The sequence below is a fragment of the Sinohyriopsis cumingii genome, chromosome 12 (genome assembly GCF_028554795.1).
Source record: "Sinohyriopsis cumingii isolate HCF-2022 chromosome 12, ASM2855479v2, whole genome shotgun sequence".
NCBI lineage: Eukaryota > Metazoa > Mollusca > Bivalvia > Unionida > Unionidae > Sinohyriopsis > Sinohyriopsis cumingii.
Genome location: NC_142972.1, coordinates 71,477,173 through 71,497,587, shown reverse-complemented (window position 1 = coordinate 71,497,587; position 20,415 = coordinate 71,477,173). Strand labels below are relative to the sequence as shown.

The following is a 20,415-nucleotide window of genomic DNA, read 5'->3' as shown; positions in this document are numbered from 1 at the left end:
CACTTCCACGCGTCGTATGGGATATTTGGCGGTCGTTCTGCTCAATGTCTGACTGATGTCGTTTCCCACTTTGGGTAACACTTCCACGCGTCGTACGTAGAGTTTGACCTCCTCGATTTTGCTTTTAGGATTGCCAGTCTTAGTAGCATCAGCATCAGCCAACAAATGGAAAGCGGCACTGCTGCGATTCAGTCTCAAGCGAACATTTACCACGTTCAGCAAATATTTCTCTTGCAACCACATGTCCAAATGCAAACGATCCATCAGTTCTAAACTCTTTCCATCTTTGATTTTGCTTCGCCTTTCCACAAAGCCGTCATTGTCAAATGTGTCAAACTTGTTCGCTTCGTCAGGTTCCCATAGCACACAAGCATTGAGATGAGTATTCTTGGCATCTATTCCGTACGTCAAGAGATTTTCCAGGTAGGCACGGTAAGGGTAAGTATCCATGCTGCTGCTGACCAGTTTGTTATTCAAGTACAAGTCCACTGAGCTGAACAAGGAATGCATGAAATTGTTGACGGGAGCTATATTCTCAGCAGTGGCATCTATTCCACCATTATCCTTATCTAGAACTTTGACTTTCAAGTACAAGTAACTGCTATTCAGATCGATGTAATCTTCGGGCTGTCCTTTGATTTCAAACTCGATGGGAGCGGAATCTGTCAGTGAGGAGACGGGGTGAAATTCCACCCACTGGGATTCTTGCATCGTCATCATGGTGGGGGGCATGGCAAACAGATCCAGTTCCGACTTGGAACAGGCGCAAGACTCTCGGTGCATCATTTTTTTGTTGTTGCTGTTTCTCAATAATCGAAAACGTCTAAGTCTCGAACGGTTCTTCTTTTCTTTGCCTTTCTAGCTTTAGACGTGTGAAGTCTGGTGAAAGGGTGTTTTCTTCGTCGTCTCTTTCTGCCTTGTCCTTGCTGAATGCTTGACTCGGTAGCGTGCAGGGCATTTATAGGTGTGTCTCGTCGGCCCAAAAGGTCTTTACCCGTTTGTAGCAAGACATTTTTGCCTGCCCTCATGAAGGCTTCTTTGGGGTTTTGTTTGTCGATGATGACATTTTGGCGAAATTCTTTGCCTTGTGTCAGTGCCGCATCTTTCAAGGCGTGCAATCCGCGTGTCACCATCGATTTCAACACCGGGGCCACCGAACGAAAGGCCGATTTTAACATATCTCCTAAACCGTGTCCTCGCTGTCGAGCAACCCCTCGGTACACTGGATACATGACTTACGAATCGTGAGAGAACCGTTTTCGAAAATGGAGTTTCACCGTGACTTTTCCTTTGGTGAATGGAATATTTTGTCCAAAATCTCCTTTTATAGCAATGTTGACCGTGTCCAAATACGACTTGCTGACAGGCAAATAATGAGGATGTACAAATTCGCGGTGGACGTGATAAGTGTTTCCACCTTCCTGGTCATTGGTTGTGGCACTATCCACTTTGAAAGGAAAAACACGCAGTAACGGCACAGAGGTGTGTCCCTCCACGTTGTACTCCACCACATCGGAGTACACAAACATCAAATTCAGTCCCTGGTTCAGTTCTACCGGGAAACGAAAATACCTTGCAAAATGCCCGTTGTTGTCAATGTCTGCCATGTGAATCTCTTTGGTCTGCTTATCCGTGACCAAATTGAGGTCTCCACCCAAAATGTCATACAATTCAGGGCAAAATTTAATACGTATACTTTTTTCCTCACTTTCAAATTTGATGAGTAGACGGTGAAACACTTGATGGTACTCAATGGCGACACGTTTATTTAGTTTGGTCAGAACTTTGTCAAATGCTGCATGGAATTTGTCAGCGATGGCCTCCACCAGATATTGACCACTAAAATAATGGCCTGGGTTAATTTTAAAGTGATAAACGTAAAAAGGAGGAGAAGTGTCACTGCTGCTGCGGGGTATTGGGGTCTTGGAAGTGATTTATGTTGAGAAGTGGTCGTCATGGTTTGCTGCACTGTTGGGTCCAGAATTTCGACGTCAAAAGTGTTTTGAGTTTCAGTGATGTTTTTGATTTGTGTTGGATAAATCATTTCTACCAAAGCCACTTTCCAATGGGCTTCGTGATCTAATGTGATGGCATGGGGTAATTTGGCCGTCTAACAGCACAACGTGTTGTGGGGAAACACCTCCATGGAACTGTCACTGGGTAAGGTTAAGTAAAATTGGTTTTGGTGACTCATAATTCCAGAGTTCTGTGGCTGTCCGAGGGGTTACTGGACGTCAGAGGCGTGTCTCCGCCCAAAATGGGGTTCTGGTTGTGGTTGGAGTGGTGACTGGCACTGGCACTGGACACAAGGTTCCCGTGGTTCCCGTTCGAGGTGAATTTCAGGGAGGGATTAGGAAGCAGGTAACCGATGCAACTGCTCAATAAAATGGTCCACAGTTGTTTGTCTCCTTGCTGCAAACTCAAATTGGCGATGGCTGCACCGATGACACAATACACCACGAAGATTTGGCAGAAAAAGACGATTTGCGTTTTAGGCACACGTTCTCCACACCACACCCACAAGGGTTGTTTTTGTAAATCTTGCACAGAAGAACTGGGTGAAGGAGTGGTCGACGTAGCTGCGTCTGTGTGAAAGGGCATGATGGTCACTTCTTTTTATAGTCGATGACTTGCGAAGCGTCGATCCAAGAATCAAAACTGGGTGGATATCCTTTCCAACGTACTTTGACTTCTTTGACACGTCGTTTGCCTACTTTACGGGTTCTGCGTTCGAGAATGCTTTCGATGTCGTACACGTCGTCTTCTTTTTTGGTGACACGTTGTAACTCGGCAAATAAAACGTTCCTTTGAGCACTTCTCCGTTCATGTCTTCCAATTTATAGACGGTAGGATGACGGCCATGCACTCGTCCAGTGACACGAAACAATTCGGTCGTCCAGTTAGGTAAGTAACCTTTGTCAAAAGTGCGTTTGGTTTTGCCAATGCGCACCCAATCTCCTACGGTCAACATTCCACTTTTCTTGGGGACAGCCCTCGTCGGGGACCTACCAAACAGGCGCTCAAACACCAACACTTCGTTCTCGGGAGTCACTTCTTGCGGGGCACGTCCGATGCTTCGATGGTAAGATTGGTTGTACGCTTGCACCAGGTGCGGTAAGATGTCGATGTACTTCAGAGTGTGGTGATGCGTAAAATATTTCCACATGCGTTCTTTCAAAGTGCGTTGAAAACGTTCCACGATGCTGGCTTTGGTTTCAGGATTCTCGGTGGTAAAAAAATGAATGTCACGTTTCTTTAATTCTTTTCGGAAAGATTGGTTCAGAAATTCGGTACCTTTGTCCGTTTGCCATCGAAGAGGGTGACGACCGCTTTGTTTCAACACCAGTTGCAGGGATCGCACTAACTCGCTGCTCGATTTGGAAGTCAAGGGTACGACCCAGGCAAATTTGGAAAAGACGTCGATGACACAAAACAAATATTTGTAGCCACGATTGTAGCTGGTCAAATGAGAGACATCGGCTAAGTCGGCTTGCCATTGATGATCGATGCCTTCCACTCGGGTGCGACTTCAGGCAAACTTGCGTCGAATGGGTTTGTGTAAAGTGTAAGTAGCTTGTTCTTGTAACCATCGTTGCACTTGAGGTAAACGGAGACTTTTCAGTCGCGTTTTGGCAGCACGATACAATTTTTGAACTCCTGCGTAACATGCAGGATGGGAGGGATCGTAGTAAATGCTGGCTAAGACTTTTTCCATTTTTGTGTTTGTTTGTGTGTTAATAAGACACCCACTCTTGGAGGATGCTACTCCTTTTCTCTTGGGGTATTTTCTTGGATTGCAATGCTTTGCGTGTGCGATCGGCAATAGGTGTCGAGGAGGAGGATGTGTGAACAGAGGATATCGGTTCTTGTTTCACTTCTGTCTTCACTTCTGTCTTCACTTTCTTTTTCTCTTGTGATGAAGAAGGGGTGGCCATCATCTTTTTAATCCATCCAATTCTGGAGGTATGTGGTGTTGTTAACTTGCGTACTTTTTCTGGTGGAGTTTGAAACCCTTCCTCTTCTTCTCCTTTTTCTGTCTTGGTCACTGGTACTGGTAGTGGTACTGGTACTGGTGATGGTGCTGGACTTTTCATCAAGGTCTTAAAATCTTTCAGAGTGGGTAGAGCTGTTTCGTCTAAAGCTTTCTGGTGAAAGACTTGCAGTCGTTGCAAGAGTTGACCGTACTTTTGCGATTTTTCTGTTTCGGACAAATCTTGGCGATCCATCAAGGACTGCAATTCGTGTTGTAACTGGGACATCTCACTCAAATTGGGATTGGGAGGTAAATGCGGGGTGCGTTGTTCTTGCCAACGATGGTATTCCATCCATCGTTTGTAAGGCACTAAAGCTAGTTTTCGTCCTTCCATGGGGTTGGCAGGGGTCGATTCTGAGATCTTGGGACTTCAGAGGGCCTTTTTATCTTGCTCCCACCAGTCCTCCCAACATGGTTCCCAAGACTCCTTTCAGTAAGGGGCCTAACAAGAGGGGTAAAATACCTCCACGTTGGACCAACATCTTCTTCTTTTGACGAATGGGAATTTTCTTTTGAACCATTTGGCGAAGAACGTGACGATGTTTGCGTAAGCATTGTTTCTGGTGTTTGGACAAAGGGATCGTGCCTTTCAAGACGTTCAAACAGCATTCGCACACGGTATCGATAACCTCTTTGGAGGCTGATTGAATGAGTTTTTTTCGTAGAGGTGGAGAAGCTTTGGACAGGACAGATAACATGTCCCCATGTTTGACTAAACGAGGAGGCAGTCCTTTCCTTTTCTTTCCTTGGGGTTGTTTAGAAGAGGGATGTTTTCTGGAGGGTGACATCTTTGAGTCTTCAGCACCAAAAACACTGATACCCCGACTTGGCCACAGGCCTTTTTTATACTGGAACGCGTCGCCACTGATTGTCTTTACGTCGTATCAACTTCAGGACAGGCATGACACGTCGTGCAGGGGTACGCAACGGACTAAATCGAGCCAGTTCTTGCTTGGACAAATCCAGTAAACTTTGTAACATGCCCGATCTCTCTTGAACTTTGATTTTGGGAGCAGGTACTTTGTGAGGAGCAGTCACTGCCACTAAATTGGAGGGTCCTGCCACTGGAGAAGTTCTTGGGGTCATCAACCGAGAAGTTCTTGGTGTGATCAACGTCTCCAAGTACTCTTCAGTTCTTGGTGTCATCAACGGAGAAGTGGATGAACGTGAGGCTGCCGGAGACGCGGTCACCGCCGTGGCAGGTCGTGGTTTGCGAGTGTAAGGTTGCGTCCTGGCCGAAGTGCCTCTCTTGCTACTAGTTTTCTTCTGTGGGCTTTTCTTTTTCTGGGGACTTTTTATCTGTTTCTTTTTCTGGGGGCTTCTTTTCTTTTTCCGGGGTGGTGTCTGGTAAGAGGAGGGTCCCGCCACTGGAGAAGTTCTCCTTGGGGACCTGGTCTTTTTCTTCTTCTTGGAGCTTCGTTTGACTTTTTTCTTGGGGAGACGTTTGGGGGCATTAGGATCCCATCTTAAGAGAGAGCGAATGATGACCCCTCCTAGAGTACCACTCCCTCCAGGTTTCAAAATGATTTGTTTTTTGGTTTGAGTGTCGATGCGGGGATCGGCCAGTTGGGTCAAAGCGACTTTGTTTCGATCAAAAAAGCGTTTGGTTTGATGAGGAATCTGAATGATTCCTTGGAGTAATTGACGTGCCGTCACCGTGAACCATCGTAAGACTTCTTTGAAACTAGCTTCTAAGACACGAGCTCGTATTTGTGGATTTTTTTCTCGACTGATGCCATACAAGGCACGAATCAATTTGACGGGAAGATGCGACTGAAGGGACGTCATGTTCAAAATGTGTGTGAGACAGACGAAAAGGGTCTGAGGTTTTTATAGATTTTTTTTGTGGAGTGAAATTAAGTCGAGGACAGAGACGTGTACAGGACAGGCCCTCCGTCTTGGCACCAGTGGTGAAACAAGTGGGTACGAAATCGCAAATCATCGGGGGTCGTAGGTTTCAAATCGACGAGTAAATAGGCGTGTGGAGTTTGAGTGGCATCGTCGTACGCCTGAGTCAGCCAAGGCGTTCCTAACTGTTTGGCTAAGACTTGCACTTGCGATTTATCTCGAGGGCTTTTAAACAAGACCACGTAATGCGCATTGAGACTGATGGTGCGATGGGCTTTACTTTGTTGAAACAAATTTTGGGTGATGTAAACGACACTGGCATTACGGTGATGCCCTTTGCGCGTGAACCACAGTTTAATTTCTTCTTCGTCTCCTCCTAACATGTCGTCAAAAATGACCAAATGGGTTTGACGGGAGTCAGAGACGATGCCGTCGTCTTCTTTAGGAATGCCTTCCACAAACACGATGGAATCGCCTTGACTTTCTCGCAAGAGGCTGTACGCCGATTGCCACTCTTTGTAACACCACACGATCCGCTGAGGTGGCCGATCGATCAAATGATGTTTATGTTCGATCAAACGTTTGACGAATTCGGTTTTGCCTGAACCGCTAGGTCCAGCAATGAGCATGTTAAAGGGATGGCGAAGATACAAAGCCTCCCAACTGGCACGATCTAAGTGTTCGTCGATGACTTTGACAGTAGAGGAAGAGGGAGCAGAGACAGCAGAGGTAGCCATAGTGTTAGGAATGTCACTTGTGACACGAAAACAAACAAGACAAGAGTTTATATACCTTTTTTCAGAACACGTTTATTGAATGTTTTAAACATGAATACGAAAGACAAAAATACATAAAAGCCAAAGGCTTAAGTACAAGGATAAAAGGCACATGATAACCATTAACGTAGAATAAAAACATGTGTCTGTACAACATGTTTTGGGTAAAGTTCTGACCAGTTCTATAGGGGGTAAGGTCACACAAGTGTCCTCCCGAAAGGGTCTTTCAGGCCTGTCCACGACAGTCCTGTCCTGGGTGACGGGTTCTTCTGGCACCGTCACTAACACAGGTTGAAATGTAACTTTTTTTCCTTGAACAACTCTCGTGCATACTGGGCCACTTCTTGGGTCCAAGCCTCAAAATCCCATTCTTTCCAGGCACGGACATCTGTCCAATGGGGGTGTAAGTCACAAGCTACACACACATCGTCATACACGTCTTGGGTAGCTAAAAGTTGACGAATCTTTTTTTCACGTAGAGGTCGAGAAGTATCCAGATGAAACCGCAAGGCTTTGAGCAAAAGGAGTCTTTCGTGACCATTTAAGGCCATGGGGGTGTGGTAAGTACTGATCGTAAAGAATCCACAAGGAATCGGCTGGTAAACGAAATCCTAGAAAACAAGTCACTAAGACACACACCACTTGTCGACCCAAATTGAATGGATACAGTTTTTGTAATAATCGATGGTAATGATCCACGGTTTGAATATGGTCATTGAGTTCCTTCCACGGAATCTGTTGGATTACATGCGATAAAAGTCGTGGCATGGCAGCCTGTTTTTATAGTCTCTTTGTTTCGGAAACAATACACGTACTTTCTAGCCAGAGATCTTCGTTCTCCAGTGGGGAATTTAAATGTTGCATACTGTAACCGAAACGTCAGACTTCGTTTAGAAGTTTCCTCTTCCGCTAAGCAGATTCCACGTAAAATATGTAGGTAATCCTTTACCTTGTCTTCCTCAATGTGTTGTACTAGGTGAATCTCGAAGTAACCAAAATGATCAACACGTGGATCATCGGGTGCTTGGAAGTATTGAATAAGGTCTGACCACTGAAACAATTTCTGACGAATCAGTTATCTTATACCATTTAGGTACCAGTGGTTAAAGATCTGGTGACGTAACGGATGCAACTGTTCTTTACGTTGGACTTGTATTTTGACCAGCTCTCGGTAAATGCGTTCTCTCAACTCCACAGGCAAAGCACGAATGTTCTCTTGTAAAGTATCCATAAACAGGTCATACTAAATCCTCTTTTGTCTGACAGAAGAAATGAACCGTTTGCACAGACATGGTTTTACTTCAGTGCCAAATTTAAATCGTTTAGTCACTAATTTACACATTACAATTCGTTCAGAAGTTTCCTCTTTCACTAAGTTGACATTGTGTACAAGATGTCGGTAATTCGTTAACTCTTCCTCTGGAATTCGATGCAGTACGTTTACATTGTAGTAGATAGAATCGTCAATAACAAACCAATCCTTTTTAAAACCAGAGGGTTGTTGATCAATGTCTGTCCAATAGAACACTTTCAACTGAATCAGTCCTTTTATAGCATTCAGGTACCAGTGATTAAACATCTGGTGACGTAACGGATGCAATTGTTCTTTACGTTTGACTTGTATTTTGACCAGCTCTCGGTAAATGCGTTCTCTCAACTCCACAGGCAAAGCACGAATGTTCTCGTGTAAAGTATCCATGAACAGATTATGGTAAGTTACTTCAATGTCTCGGTCCCACTAAGGGTAAGTAATGACAATTCGGTGACCATCGAGCATGTTCTACGTAGGCCGAATCTTGCGGTTCCCAGTGGAGAAGTGACACACCGCAACTGAAGCACTTGACTTTATCTCCTTCGCCCAAGTAGAAAAATCCGGCTCTGGCTAATTCTTTGGGGGTCGGGCCTCCCAGATACTTAGGCCATTTTCCTTTGAACGATTGAAGACGATTTTCAAAGTCGCAGTATTCCGACAAACGCACAGGAAAGGTATATTCGTCTTTCACAGGTTCGTTTCGATGGGGGATGAGTGACATGGGTAGGAGTTTACTCAGGGCTGGATGACATCCGTAGGGGGTAGACGTGAAGGTGAACATCCACCTTTAAAACGAAGCCCAGTAAAATGTCCAAGAGGACGAGTGGTATCGCTTTCGCATCCCTCAGGTTTGACACGCACAGCATCACTTTCCATGATAGGGGTAGTGAGAACAATGTTCCCATGATGCTTTACGGCATCGCTAAGGTCACAACGTAAAGCATAATACCCATCGCAAGGCTCACAATCGCATTCCACTTCCGAAGCCCCACACTTGAATTGTGCCTGTCTAAACTTGTTTTGTGTTTCTCTGAAAGTATTCATCTTGTTCGCTCGGTCTTGGTAGTCCCAATGAACTATCGATCTTGACCATAGCCTCTTTTTATACTAGTCGCAATGCAGTCTCAAGCTTGTACATCGTTCCTTTTTTATGTTTTTTATGTGTTGTTTTGGAAGGTACCGTCTCTAAGGTACCGTCATCATTGTACCGTAATGTCATGGGTGGAAAGGCCATAGAAAGATAAGGGCAGTGCGGAGACCATCGAGTATGTTCCAGAATAGCTGAATCTTTATAGATACATAGATCCATTCGTAACTTCAGGCCACAAGCGAAACACTGTACTTCATATCCCAATCCTGACTCAGGTCCCAAGTAGACAAATCCTGTTCTAGCTAAAATATGCGAAGAAGGTAATCCTTTTCTATCCGTAGGCCATGCTTGAAACGTGTCCAATCGACGGGCACAATCACAATAGTCAGGCAAAAAAACCGGAAAATGGTAGGGTTTGAACTTGGAGTTCTCATCGGGTTTCTCACTCGATTCTTGCTGTGGCGAAGTCATCCTTCTGGTGGGTGGCTATCCTCTTACAACCAATGTTTTATACCAACATGTCCATACGGCAAAATAAAGTGGTTGGGCAGTCGCACACGCTTCTGGTACACGATTTGATAGACTTTTTCCAAGGGTCGACTGACGATGTGGTGAGTGGGTAAACGTACAATCTTGTTGGGTTGATAGGTGGTCACTTTAAAGTTTCCATCCTCTCCGGATTGCAAGGCTTCTTTCAATACCCCAAAGTTGACCACACGACTGGTACGATAATTCAGAGTCAGTCCTTTCACTTTGCACGTCGTGTGCACTTCTCCTTGTGGGTCCCGGTATTCGTAGCCGTAATGTTTTGGACCGCCACTGACGAAACTTAAAATCTTGTCGTCGGGATGCTCGTCTGTCCAGGCTCCTAAACGGTCTCCTTCGATGTCAGGGTGCTGTTGACTCGGGTGATGGATGTAAATGCAACTGTCCGTGTCAAAGTACAGGACGCGTTCCCCTAACAGTTCTAAAGCTTCGTACAATTTTAAGCGAGCATGGGCTGTCACGTAAGCCGCAATGATGACATTTCCAAAGGGGTCGTCTTGTACAAAGTCCAGATCTTCTTCGTAATTGACCAAGATCAAATCCTCACGAACGACGTCCACGTGTTTCATGTATTTGGTTTTGTCGTGAATCATCTGGAAGTAGCGGGAAGGTTCGGTCAAATATTCCGTCTTGGGTAAACACGGGCGTTGTGCCATTTTACCCCACAAGCAATTTAACATCACTTTGGCAAACGATCGCCTGCCTTCGTTTTTCTCGATGTGATCTAAAGGGATGCCTTCTTTTTCATAGTATTTCTCTTTGAATGTCTTTTCGTCTTCGGGAGTGTGACACCAGGAAGGATAGCCGCTGGCCTCTTGCTTCAGTTTCAAAAAGGCATCCACGTAGTCGGCGAAAATGCCTTTCTGACTAGGGTCACCCTTGTGGTATTGTTGTGTCTTGGGAAAGTGGCAAATTTCGTACACTTCTAACAGTTGGTATCCCATGTCCAGAGCTTTGAACAATTCTACGCTGACCCAGGTTCCCGTCAAGGCACGTTCTTCCTGTGTGTGCTGACAAGGCTGATCTTGGTTGCACGTTTCGGCACAAGTACGGCACAAAGGAAACATCAGTTTGCCTTGGCAATGGTGAGGTAACACGGGATGGTACAAGTCCGTGGGCGGCAAAACTTTACACTTGATCAGACCTTCGTATTGTCGAATGTTTTTCAGGTCGATGTGTTCCGTCAACAATTGTGGGTGCCCTACAGGAAAGCGACAATATTTGCACACGTAGGGATACAGCAAACACACGTCCAAGTATTTGATTTCTTCTCCTTTCTCTTCGTCGGCTTGGTACAGCAAACAGGTGGCATTGGTCCTTCCTCCGTACAAACTATCCCTCGGGTTCAGCGGGTCCATGAACTGGTAACTTTCCACGAGGCGTTTAAACTCGGGATCGGTTTTCAAACGGTGATCGTACTCGTGTTCCCACATTTCCACCACTTGGTATCCTTCCTGTTCTAACTTTAGGCGTCGCTGACAAGTGTCCTGGTACAAGTCTTCCATGGTTCGTTGTAAAAACTGATTTTTAGTGCCACGGTCAGGATAACAGACGGGACATCCGTGAAATAAGCAACCGTTAAACTCGTACACGATCTTGGGGTTTTCTAAGTCCCAGCCATCGACCGAATGCGTTCCGATGGTCTTTTCACCCCATCCGTTGCGGGCATGCTGAATCCATTTGTCTTCCTTGTCGCACAAGTAATGTAACCAGCGTAGGGCTTTGACCGAGTATTGACGTTTGACATAGTTGGTCGTTTGAGGACTGATGACAGCCACGGTGTTTTCAGGCATGAATCGTTGCCGGTACACTAAGGAACACGCTTTGGCAATGGTGCAAGCTTCTTTCAAAGGATCGACCCCTCCGTGTTCCATGAACAGTTCTCGAAATTTTCCACAGCATCGTCGTAAAATGTCCACGTCGGAACGACAATACTTTAGCATTTCTTCCTGAAAGTCGAAAGGGTCGGAGGCGTGAGCCTGGTACCAAGCGTAGAAAGCTTCTCGTTGTTCGGTACGCATGTTGTCGGGGTCGTAATAGTGAGCCTCAGGTAAATGGGGTAGAACAGCGTGTTGATTGGCTTCCGTATTGAAAAAGTGTGGAAAGTACCCTTTAGCCATTTCTGTCATTCCAAACGTTTTAGGCATTCGGCTCAAAGGCATGGCCAAGTAACTCATCGAATCTTTAAACTGTACTTGTCCCACTTGCATGAAAATGAGTTTGGCTCCGTTCAAAGTGACTTTAGGACGCTCGGTGCCTTGTTCCGTATAGTACCTCAAAAGAAACTGTCCATCGTATCCGGAGAAATTGTGAGCCATCACTGTGGCATGACGATGACAATCTCCGTAACGTTCGATGTCCTCTTGGCTCCACGTCTTGTCGATGGGGTCTAAGACCCATCGGGCGAAATCGGCTAGCGTGTTCGGTCCTCGAAAGATTTTTTCACGTCCTCCAGGAATCTTGCTGCAGTGAGGGCAATGACTGAAGATAGGTTCTTGAATGCACTTCTCGCACGCTCGATGAGCCACGCAGAAATTAGGAATGTGAATGCTGGTCTCTTGCATGCATTCGAAATCAAAACAGATGAAATTGCTTTTCTTCTTGTGACTGTTTTCTTTCTCTGGTGGGGGATGGTATTTTTGCACGTAGCATTGGTGTTCCAAGTCCACGATGTGGTGACAAATGTGACATTTTTTCTTTCCTGAACATACGTGTGCCTTGGCATTATTGGTACATATCCCTTGCCCACACGTAGGGCACAATCTCAGGAGTTGACAAGCACATTTCTGCTGTGAACCTTGCGTCTTCAGATGTTGCTGGTAACAGGCAGGGCTGACAAACGTGCGCAGACAAGCAGGACAATGTACTCTTTCTTGTCCTTCGCTCAGACAGGGTGGAGAGGCCAAACATCCTGAGCATTTCAATCCGCAATGTTTGTGTTGCTCTCGATTATTATAATCATGGTCACATTTCTCACAGTAATAACCGTATCCCAGGAATGCAGTGATACTGGTAATGGTATCGAAATGGTCATCGTGATAATAGACATGAATGTATTTTCCGTCCTTAAAGTCTTTCCTTCGAAACAACAGAGGTCCGCGCACTTCTTGAGGGTGCACTTTCAAGGTGTATCGTGGAGCTAGGACATCTTACAACTTTTGCATTTCAGGAATGCCACAGGGTGTGTCTTTGGACAGTCCGGCTTGTTGCAACAGGAGTTCTGCTTCGTTTCGTTGCTTGGCTCGGTCCGATTGTCGAATAGTTTTCCAGGCTCTTTTCCATTCTGTCGTGTCGTTCTTGTTGGCATAGGTTCGTCCCACCACAATGGCTCGGGCTAAACACATCTGGTCTTGAGAATTGTGAATTTGGACGAGGCTACGCTTAATGCTGAGAAGCTCGTTCACCAATAACACCTTATTGCGTTGTCCGGTCCCTTGAGGAGGAGAGACGTGGGTCATGTCCAGTGTGGCTTTTCCATCGGTGATGTCAAACTGGTCATTGGATTGTTGCACGTGTTGAATCTTGTCCATGACTTTGGAAGCAGTTAGTTCTGCGGGTCTGCTAAACTCGATCCAAACAGGGGATTTCAAACCGTCGTGTTGTATGGAAAGTCTCAAGCGATCGTCTTCTTTGGGTTCACATTGTCGCTTGAGTGTGGTGAGCAAAGAATCCCACACCCCAGTGATGAACCCTTCTGCTTTCTCTAACGGTACTTCAGCCTTGAAATTTGTAAACTTCACTGTGTAGGTGTAAGCCGTGGTTCTAAATTTTCTAGAGGAGCGCTTTTCCGTCTCTCGAATGGAATAGTACTTTTCAGGGTTGACTAAGGGTGGTGAACTTTGTTTAGAGGGTTCGGATTCTGGTTCACTCATGTCCTCTTCAAAATCACTGGCATGAATTTGTGCCAAGACTTCAGCCCTGGTACGAGGCGATAGATCACGTTTCTGCCACTTACTTTCTTCTTCTTTCTTCTCGAATGAATAGGATCGTTTCATCTTGAGTGAAAAACGTCAAATGACTCAAGTTTAAACACCATGGACTAATTTATAGTCATGGCAGACCAGCGTATATAAAAGGGTGTGTGTCTTGTCCTTTCACTATTCATTTCACTCTCTAACCGAGCACAACGATGGAAGAGACTAGCCAAATCGAACGTTTCATCAGAGCTTTGCGAGGGGTCATTAGAAAATTCTCTTCAGACCAGCCGACGGACTACTCTCCTTCCTTTCGAGATAAAAGTCAAGATACTTGCTATATCTGTCAGAAGAAAGGGCATTGGTCTTCAGAGTGTCCAGACCATCAAAAAAGAAAAAAAGGGGCTAGAAAAGACAAAAGTCAAGATACCTATTATTATTGTCAAGAAAAAGGACATTGGTCTCCAGATTGCCCAAAAAAGAAACAAGAGGAGTCAGAAGAAAAGAGGGATTCTTCTTCAGAAGAGAGGGATTCTTCTTCAGAAGAGAGGGATTCTTCAGAGGAAGAAAGCAGCCAGGTAAAGAAAAAGAAAAAGGAGAAGAAAAGAAGATGGGAAGAAAGTGAAGAGGAAGAGGAGGAAAAGACTGTAACGGTGAAGAAATTTAAAAAAACAGAGAGACTAAACAATGAGACAGAAGAAGTGTATGAACTTTTTAAAGAGCTCTGTTGTGAATTGTGAATTGAATTGTAACTATTGAGAAAAGAATAAATTAATTATATAAGGTAAGTGTCTTTGAGTTTTGATTTTAAATAAGAAGCTACACTCACGCACTCATATACACGTACTATAGGGGTAAAATGGATTTTTTTTGTTGATTTTTGAGTTATTGGCAATTGAAAGTCTATCTCTTTTCGAGAGACGTGGGTGGCCCTGAAAAGGGCCTTTTTTGGTGAAGGGGTGAGTTTAAGCAATCAACTTTAGCTGCCTTAAGCCTTTGCCACGGCCAAGGCCTACTTCTGGACTGCGTAATGTTGATGATGATGATGATTTGGTTGAAATCACTAAGGGTGGTACGACAGGCTTAGTCACAGGGTTGACGTGTTTAGCTCGGGAAGGTCTTATTCTCTTCGGTCGTGATAAAGAAGTCTGATACATTTGTTTCAGACTTCTTAACTCCGCTAAAATGTCTAACAGTACCGTGACCGTTTGATTTTCACCCTCTTGTTTCTTTGCTGCTACTTCTTCTTGTTGTTGTTTTTTTCTTACCTCTTCTTCTTGCTGCTGTTGCTGTAGGAGAAAAGCTTGTTCCGCTTCCTTTTGTCGTTGTATAAATTTCTCCAATTCTTCTTTCTGTCTCTGTCTAAAATTCTCCACTTGCGGTAATGAAGAAGGTGACGAAGGTTCCGGAACAAATTCTTGCGAGGTAAGAAAATCCACAAAATCCCAATTTACCTCTTCTGAAAGTAAGTCCGGGTTCCCTTGGGCGGTCTCCACTGCTGGTGCACCCCAATGGATCGTTTTCTGAGTTTCCGTCATGTTGAATCACTGTCGCATAGATTGACTGCACACAGGCGCTAGCAAATCTATATAGACCACGTGACGTCACAGACTGCTCTCTTCGGATTGGATGCGGGCTGACTGAATTTTGTAACGCGTGTTTGGATTGGTGAATGACCTCAATCCGTTTCAATCCTTCCTCTACCTATAAATAAACACAGTTCACTGCATTGATTCACCTGTTCTCGTCGCCTCAAGATGTGGACCACAGTTGAATCATCCACCCTTGTGTCTTCAATGATGTTTAGGACGGACATGCTAATGTATGTCCGATCCAAGTGGACCGTTGTCCACAGGACAGACACCAGTCTGTGGATACGTAGGATCTACGTAGAAAGACAAGGATGCCTCAAAAGAGTGCTGATTTACGGTCCTACAGTGAGGCGCAGTCTAAGGACAAGAAGAAGACCAATGCGGTGCCCCTTATGTTAATGGATACATTAACATAAACCCAAAGGCCCTTTTCAGGGCCACTCATAGGTCTCGAAAAGAGATTGACTTTCCATTGCCTACCCCATTTTTTTTTATTTTTTTTTTTAAAAAAATCCCATGTTAAATTTCCCTTGACGCTATACAGTCCCACCCTGTTTAAATTCCTTTGACGCTATACAGACCCAAAATCTATTCCCATGTTCAATTTCCCTTGAGGCTATACAGTCCCACCCATGTTAATTTCCCCTTGAGGCTATACAGTCCCAAAATCTATTCCCATGTTAATTTCCCTTGAGGCTATATAGTCCCAGGGGTTTCCGTAATGTTAAATTTCCCACTGAGGCTATATGGTCCCGGGGGGGGGGTCTGTAATGCTAATTCCCACTGAGGCTATATCGTCCCACTTTACTACTGCTATGGCTAAGTAGTCCAATGCGGGAGTGGCAGTCCCTTCTGCACTTGCTGCACTTGAAGGTTGTGTCAGGTGTTGGTTGAAGCTGCTTCTTCTTCCTCTGCGATCGTCTTTCATCAGCTAGCAAGCGTTGCTTGTCCTCTCCGGCTTTCAGACCAGTGATCAGAGCATGTCGCCAGCTTGATCTGTCTAGAGCGAGCTCTTCCCAGGTGTTGACATCAATATCAAGGGCTTTCATGTCGTGCTTACAGACATCCTTGAAGCGGAGATGTGGCCGTCCGATCGACCTTTTGCCAGAGGCGAATTCCGAATAAAGAATGTCTTTGGGGATCCGTCCGTCATCCATCCGACGTACATGGCCCAGCCATCTGATGCGGCGTTGGCGGAGGAGTGTGATCATGCTGGGAATCTTGGCACGCTCGAGCACCTCGTTGTTTGTTACTCGATCGCTCCAGGTGATCCCGAGTATGCGTCGGAGGCATCGCATGTGAAATGCGCTCAGTCTTTTCTCTTGTGAGGTGTACAGAGTCAAGGTTTCACTGGCATAGATGAGAGTGCTTAGCACGCATGCACGGTACACGGTGATCTTAGTGTTCATGGTCAGCATGCTGTTGTTCCACACTCTCTGCGACAACCTGGAGAGAGTTGTTGATGCCTTTCCGATTCGCTTGTTGAGCTCAGCATCGAGCGAGAGGTTGTTGGTGATGGTAGAGCCGAGATACATGAACTGACTCACCACCTCAAGTTCGTAGTTGTTGATGATGATGCTTGGGGGGTCCGCTTCCTGAACCATCACGTTTGTTTTCTTTAGGCTAATGGTTAACCCAAACTCATCACATGCTTTAGCAAAGCGGGCCATCAGGCGCTGAAGCTCAGCTTCTGTGTGGGTGGCTAGAGCAGCATCGTCTGCGAAGAGCATGTCCCTGATGGTTACTTCACGCACTTTGCTCTTTGCCTTCAGTCGTGCCAGGTTGAACAGTCTGCCGTCTGATCGTGTGTGCAGGTAAATCCCTTCTGTGGACGTCCCAAAGGCGTTCTTGAGCAGGACTGCGAAGAAGATGCCGAAGAGCGTGGGGGCAAGGACACAGCCCTGTTTAACTCCACTGCGGATATCAAAGGGGTCGGATGTTGAGCCATCATACTGCACTGTGCCTTTCATGTCATCGTGGAAGGACTGGATCATGCTTAGCAGCTTTGGAGGGCAACCAATTTTCGCCAGGATTGTGAAAAGTCCGTCTCTGCTGACCAGATCGAATGCCTTGGTGAGGTCTATAAAGGCCAGGAAGAGGGATCTGTGTTGTTCTCTGCATTTTTCCTGCAGTTGCCTGACAGAGAAGATCATGTCGATTGTGGACCTCTCTGCGCGGAACCCGCACTGCGACTCTGGGTAAACTCTGTTAGCAAGCGTCTGCAGTCTGTTCAGGATGACGCGTGCGAAAACTTTACCCACGATGCTGAGAAGTGATATGTCCCTGTAGTTGTTGCAGTCACTTCTGTCGCCCTTGTTCTTGTACAGGGTTATGATGTTAGTATCTCTCATGTCCTGAGGCACTGCCCCCTCGTCCCAGCACTGGCAGAGGAGGTTGTGCAGGTGTGTGAGAAGCACGCTACATCCACACTTGATGAGTTCTGCTGTGATGCCATCCTTCCCAGGGTCTTTACCTAGGTACAGTTTCTCTAAGGCCTTCTTTAGTTCGTCTACAGTAGGTTTCTCGTGCAGTTCGGCCATTGGAGGGAGGTTTTCAATGGCGTTGAGGGCATCATTGTTCACGTGGTTCTCTTTGGAGTACAGTTTGGAGTAGTATTCCACCCAACGCTCCATCTGCTTGCCCTTGTTGTGGATGGTATCGCCTGTGGCAGACTTCAGTGGTGCTGTCAGTTTCTTCGTGGGACCCATTGCTTTCTTGATGCCATCGTACATGCCTCTGATGTTTCCAATATCTGCTGCTGACTGGATACTCTGACAGAGCTGAAGCCAGTATTCATTGCCACACTGCCGTGCTAATCTCTGCACTTTGCTTCTGGTAGACCTGTATGCCTGTAGTGTCTTCTGACAGGGGGATCGCTTGTATTGCAGGTGAGCACTGCGACGCTCTTCTATGGCTGGCATGAGTGTGGCAGAGTTAGCCTCAAACCAGTCATTGTTCTTTGATTGCTTCTTACCAAGGATCCGTGTGGCTGTGCTGTATACAGTCTCTCTGATGTAATCCCATCTTTCTTTGGCACTGCCGTTGGGGGGGGGGGGGGTCTGAGTCAAACGTCTTGGATAGAGCATATGTGAATTCCTCAGCCTTGTCTGGATATGATGTCTTGCTCACATCAATGCGTGGTTGACCCTCTTGCCTAGAGCGGTGGATCTTCTTTGGCTGAAACTTCATTTTGCAGCACACCAGCGAGTGGTCGGTGTCGCAGTCAGCACTGTGCAAGGCATGGGTAAGAAGCACACCCTTCATGGCTGACCGTCTTGTAATGATCCAGTCCAGCTGGTGCCAGTGTTTAGACCGGGGATGCCTCCAAGACACTTTGTGCTGTGGCTTTGTCTGAAAGAATGAATTGGTGATGCTGCGTTCGTGGTACGAGCACATCTCTAGAAGGCGCTGCCCATTCTCATTCATCTTCCCAACGCCAAACTTGCCAAGACAGGAGGGCCAAGAGTCATGATCGGCACCCACCCTAGCATTGAAGTCGCCCAGCAAAATCAAGTTCTCTTCCTTGGGAATTTTGTCGATGAGCGAGTTTAACTCATCATAAATCTCGTCCTTGGTATCTGTGGCGGATCTTAGTTTGGGAGCGTATACACTGATCAGGTTGACAGGCCCGTTTGTGGTGTGGAGGCGGAGGGATAGCAGTCTTTCATTTCCTTGTTGGCAGGGTTCTATCATTCCCAGCAGAGTGTTCCTGACAGCGAATCCAACACCAAACTCCCTGGCTTCATCTGCGCTCTTTCCTTGCCAGAAGAATGTGTAGTTCTTTTCTCTGAGGGACCCAGAATCTGGTAGTCTTGTCTCCTGTAGTGAGGCGATGTCGACCTGGAGCCTTGCAAGTTCGTCGTTGATGACTGAAGTCTTACCAAGTCGTAAGACTTCAGTCATATATATATATATATATATATATATATATATATATATATATATATATATATATATATATATATATATATATATATATATATATATATATATATATATATTAGATAAAATTGGAATGTTCAACAACATTATTAATAGGTGTACAGAATTCAGAACAGGGTATCCATGTGATTAGAATACTAAATTTCTGATTTGTTAAGGTCTCTCAATGATAATCAAACATTTATAGGACATGAGTTTGCAATCCTGTTGCTTAACCCACTATTTATATATTTCTAGGCTGCCAGCTTGAATTAAAGTTTGTAACGAAAGCTGTACAAGCAGAAGCGGTTAGAACATGCAGTCCACTCAAAAACATCAGCAAAATGGAGAAAACATGACTTGATGAAATCTTCAAGAACGGTATAAAAGTTCGCATCAATTAATCAATAAAGCTCTTACAACCTAAAATATCATTTACACATTCTCCACTCATCGTGCGTCTTTCACGATTAATTTTTCTAGCTGGGTTGACGGGTGCAATTTTATGTTGCAAGTTTTACTTTAACATCGCAATTGCACGTGTTGGTCTTTTAAAATTCTTATCACCAAATTCACTTGTAATTTGTTTTTCAAGTAAGGCATGCACTTGGTTAATAAATTGTGCGAGAAGAACGATATTTTACGGCTTGCCTATTTTTAATCTTTTTGCAAACTTATGAGGAAAAATATCAAAGCCTGGGATTCGTCTTCCGGATAAGATTTTAATGCGTTCTAGCACAAGTTTTAACTGTGCCAACAGTGCGATAATTATAATAGTAGTAGTAGTAGTAGTAGTAGTAGTAGTAGTAGTAGTAGTATTTAAAGGGGCGAAGGAGGAGAAACAAACAAAGAGAAGCAGGGCTTGATAATTTTAAATATAAGAAAGAGGAAAACTGAATTGATAACAGCAACAATAAAATGAGTTATCATTTGAAAATATATGAAATTGTTGACATAAAAACGACAACAATAACACAAGGTAAATAATGCACTTCAAGAGTATGTTCAAATGCTAACCTTGCCAACTGGCTTCCCTACAGATTCAAATGCCGCCTTGACCCCTAGTGCTGCGGCCACGCCCACTTCAGCTATGAGGTTGTGCCCACATGCATGTCCGATTTCAGGCAGGGCGTCGTACTCGCACAATACGGCTATATGGGGTCCAATATTTCCATCCCCAAGCACCGCTCGAAACGCCGTCGGCAGATGAAAATATTTCTCTACATTAAATCCATACTTTTCAAGGATGGTAGTCAAAGCTTCATGTGCATGATGCTCCTGGAACTTCTCCTCAGGGTGGGACCAGATATCTTGACTGACTACAAATAAATCATCTCTGGCTCTCTCGATAGCGTCGCACGCGGCTTGCTTTGCCCCGTCCAT

General features: G+C 45.2%; 1 protein-coding gene across 1 annotated transcript in view; it reads right to left on the bottom strand.

Annotated features, from left to right (window-relative positions):
* Positions 1-20,415, bottom strand: part of LOC149786727 (xaa-Arg dipeptidase-like) — a 75,704-nt gene extending 55,289 nt beyond the window's left edge. The window contains exon 1 of the mRNA XM_089975966.1: positions 20,050-20,415. Within this exon, the coding sequence (XP_089832092.1) occupies positions 20,050-20,415 (366 nt within the window). The remainder of the gene's footprint in view (positions 1-20,049) is intronic.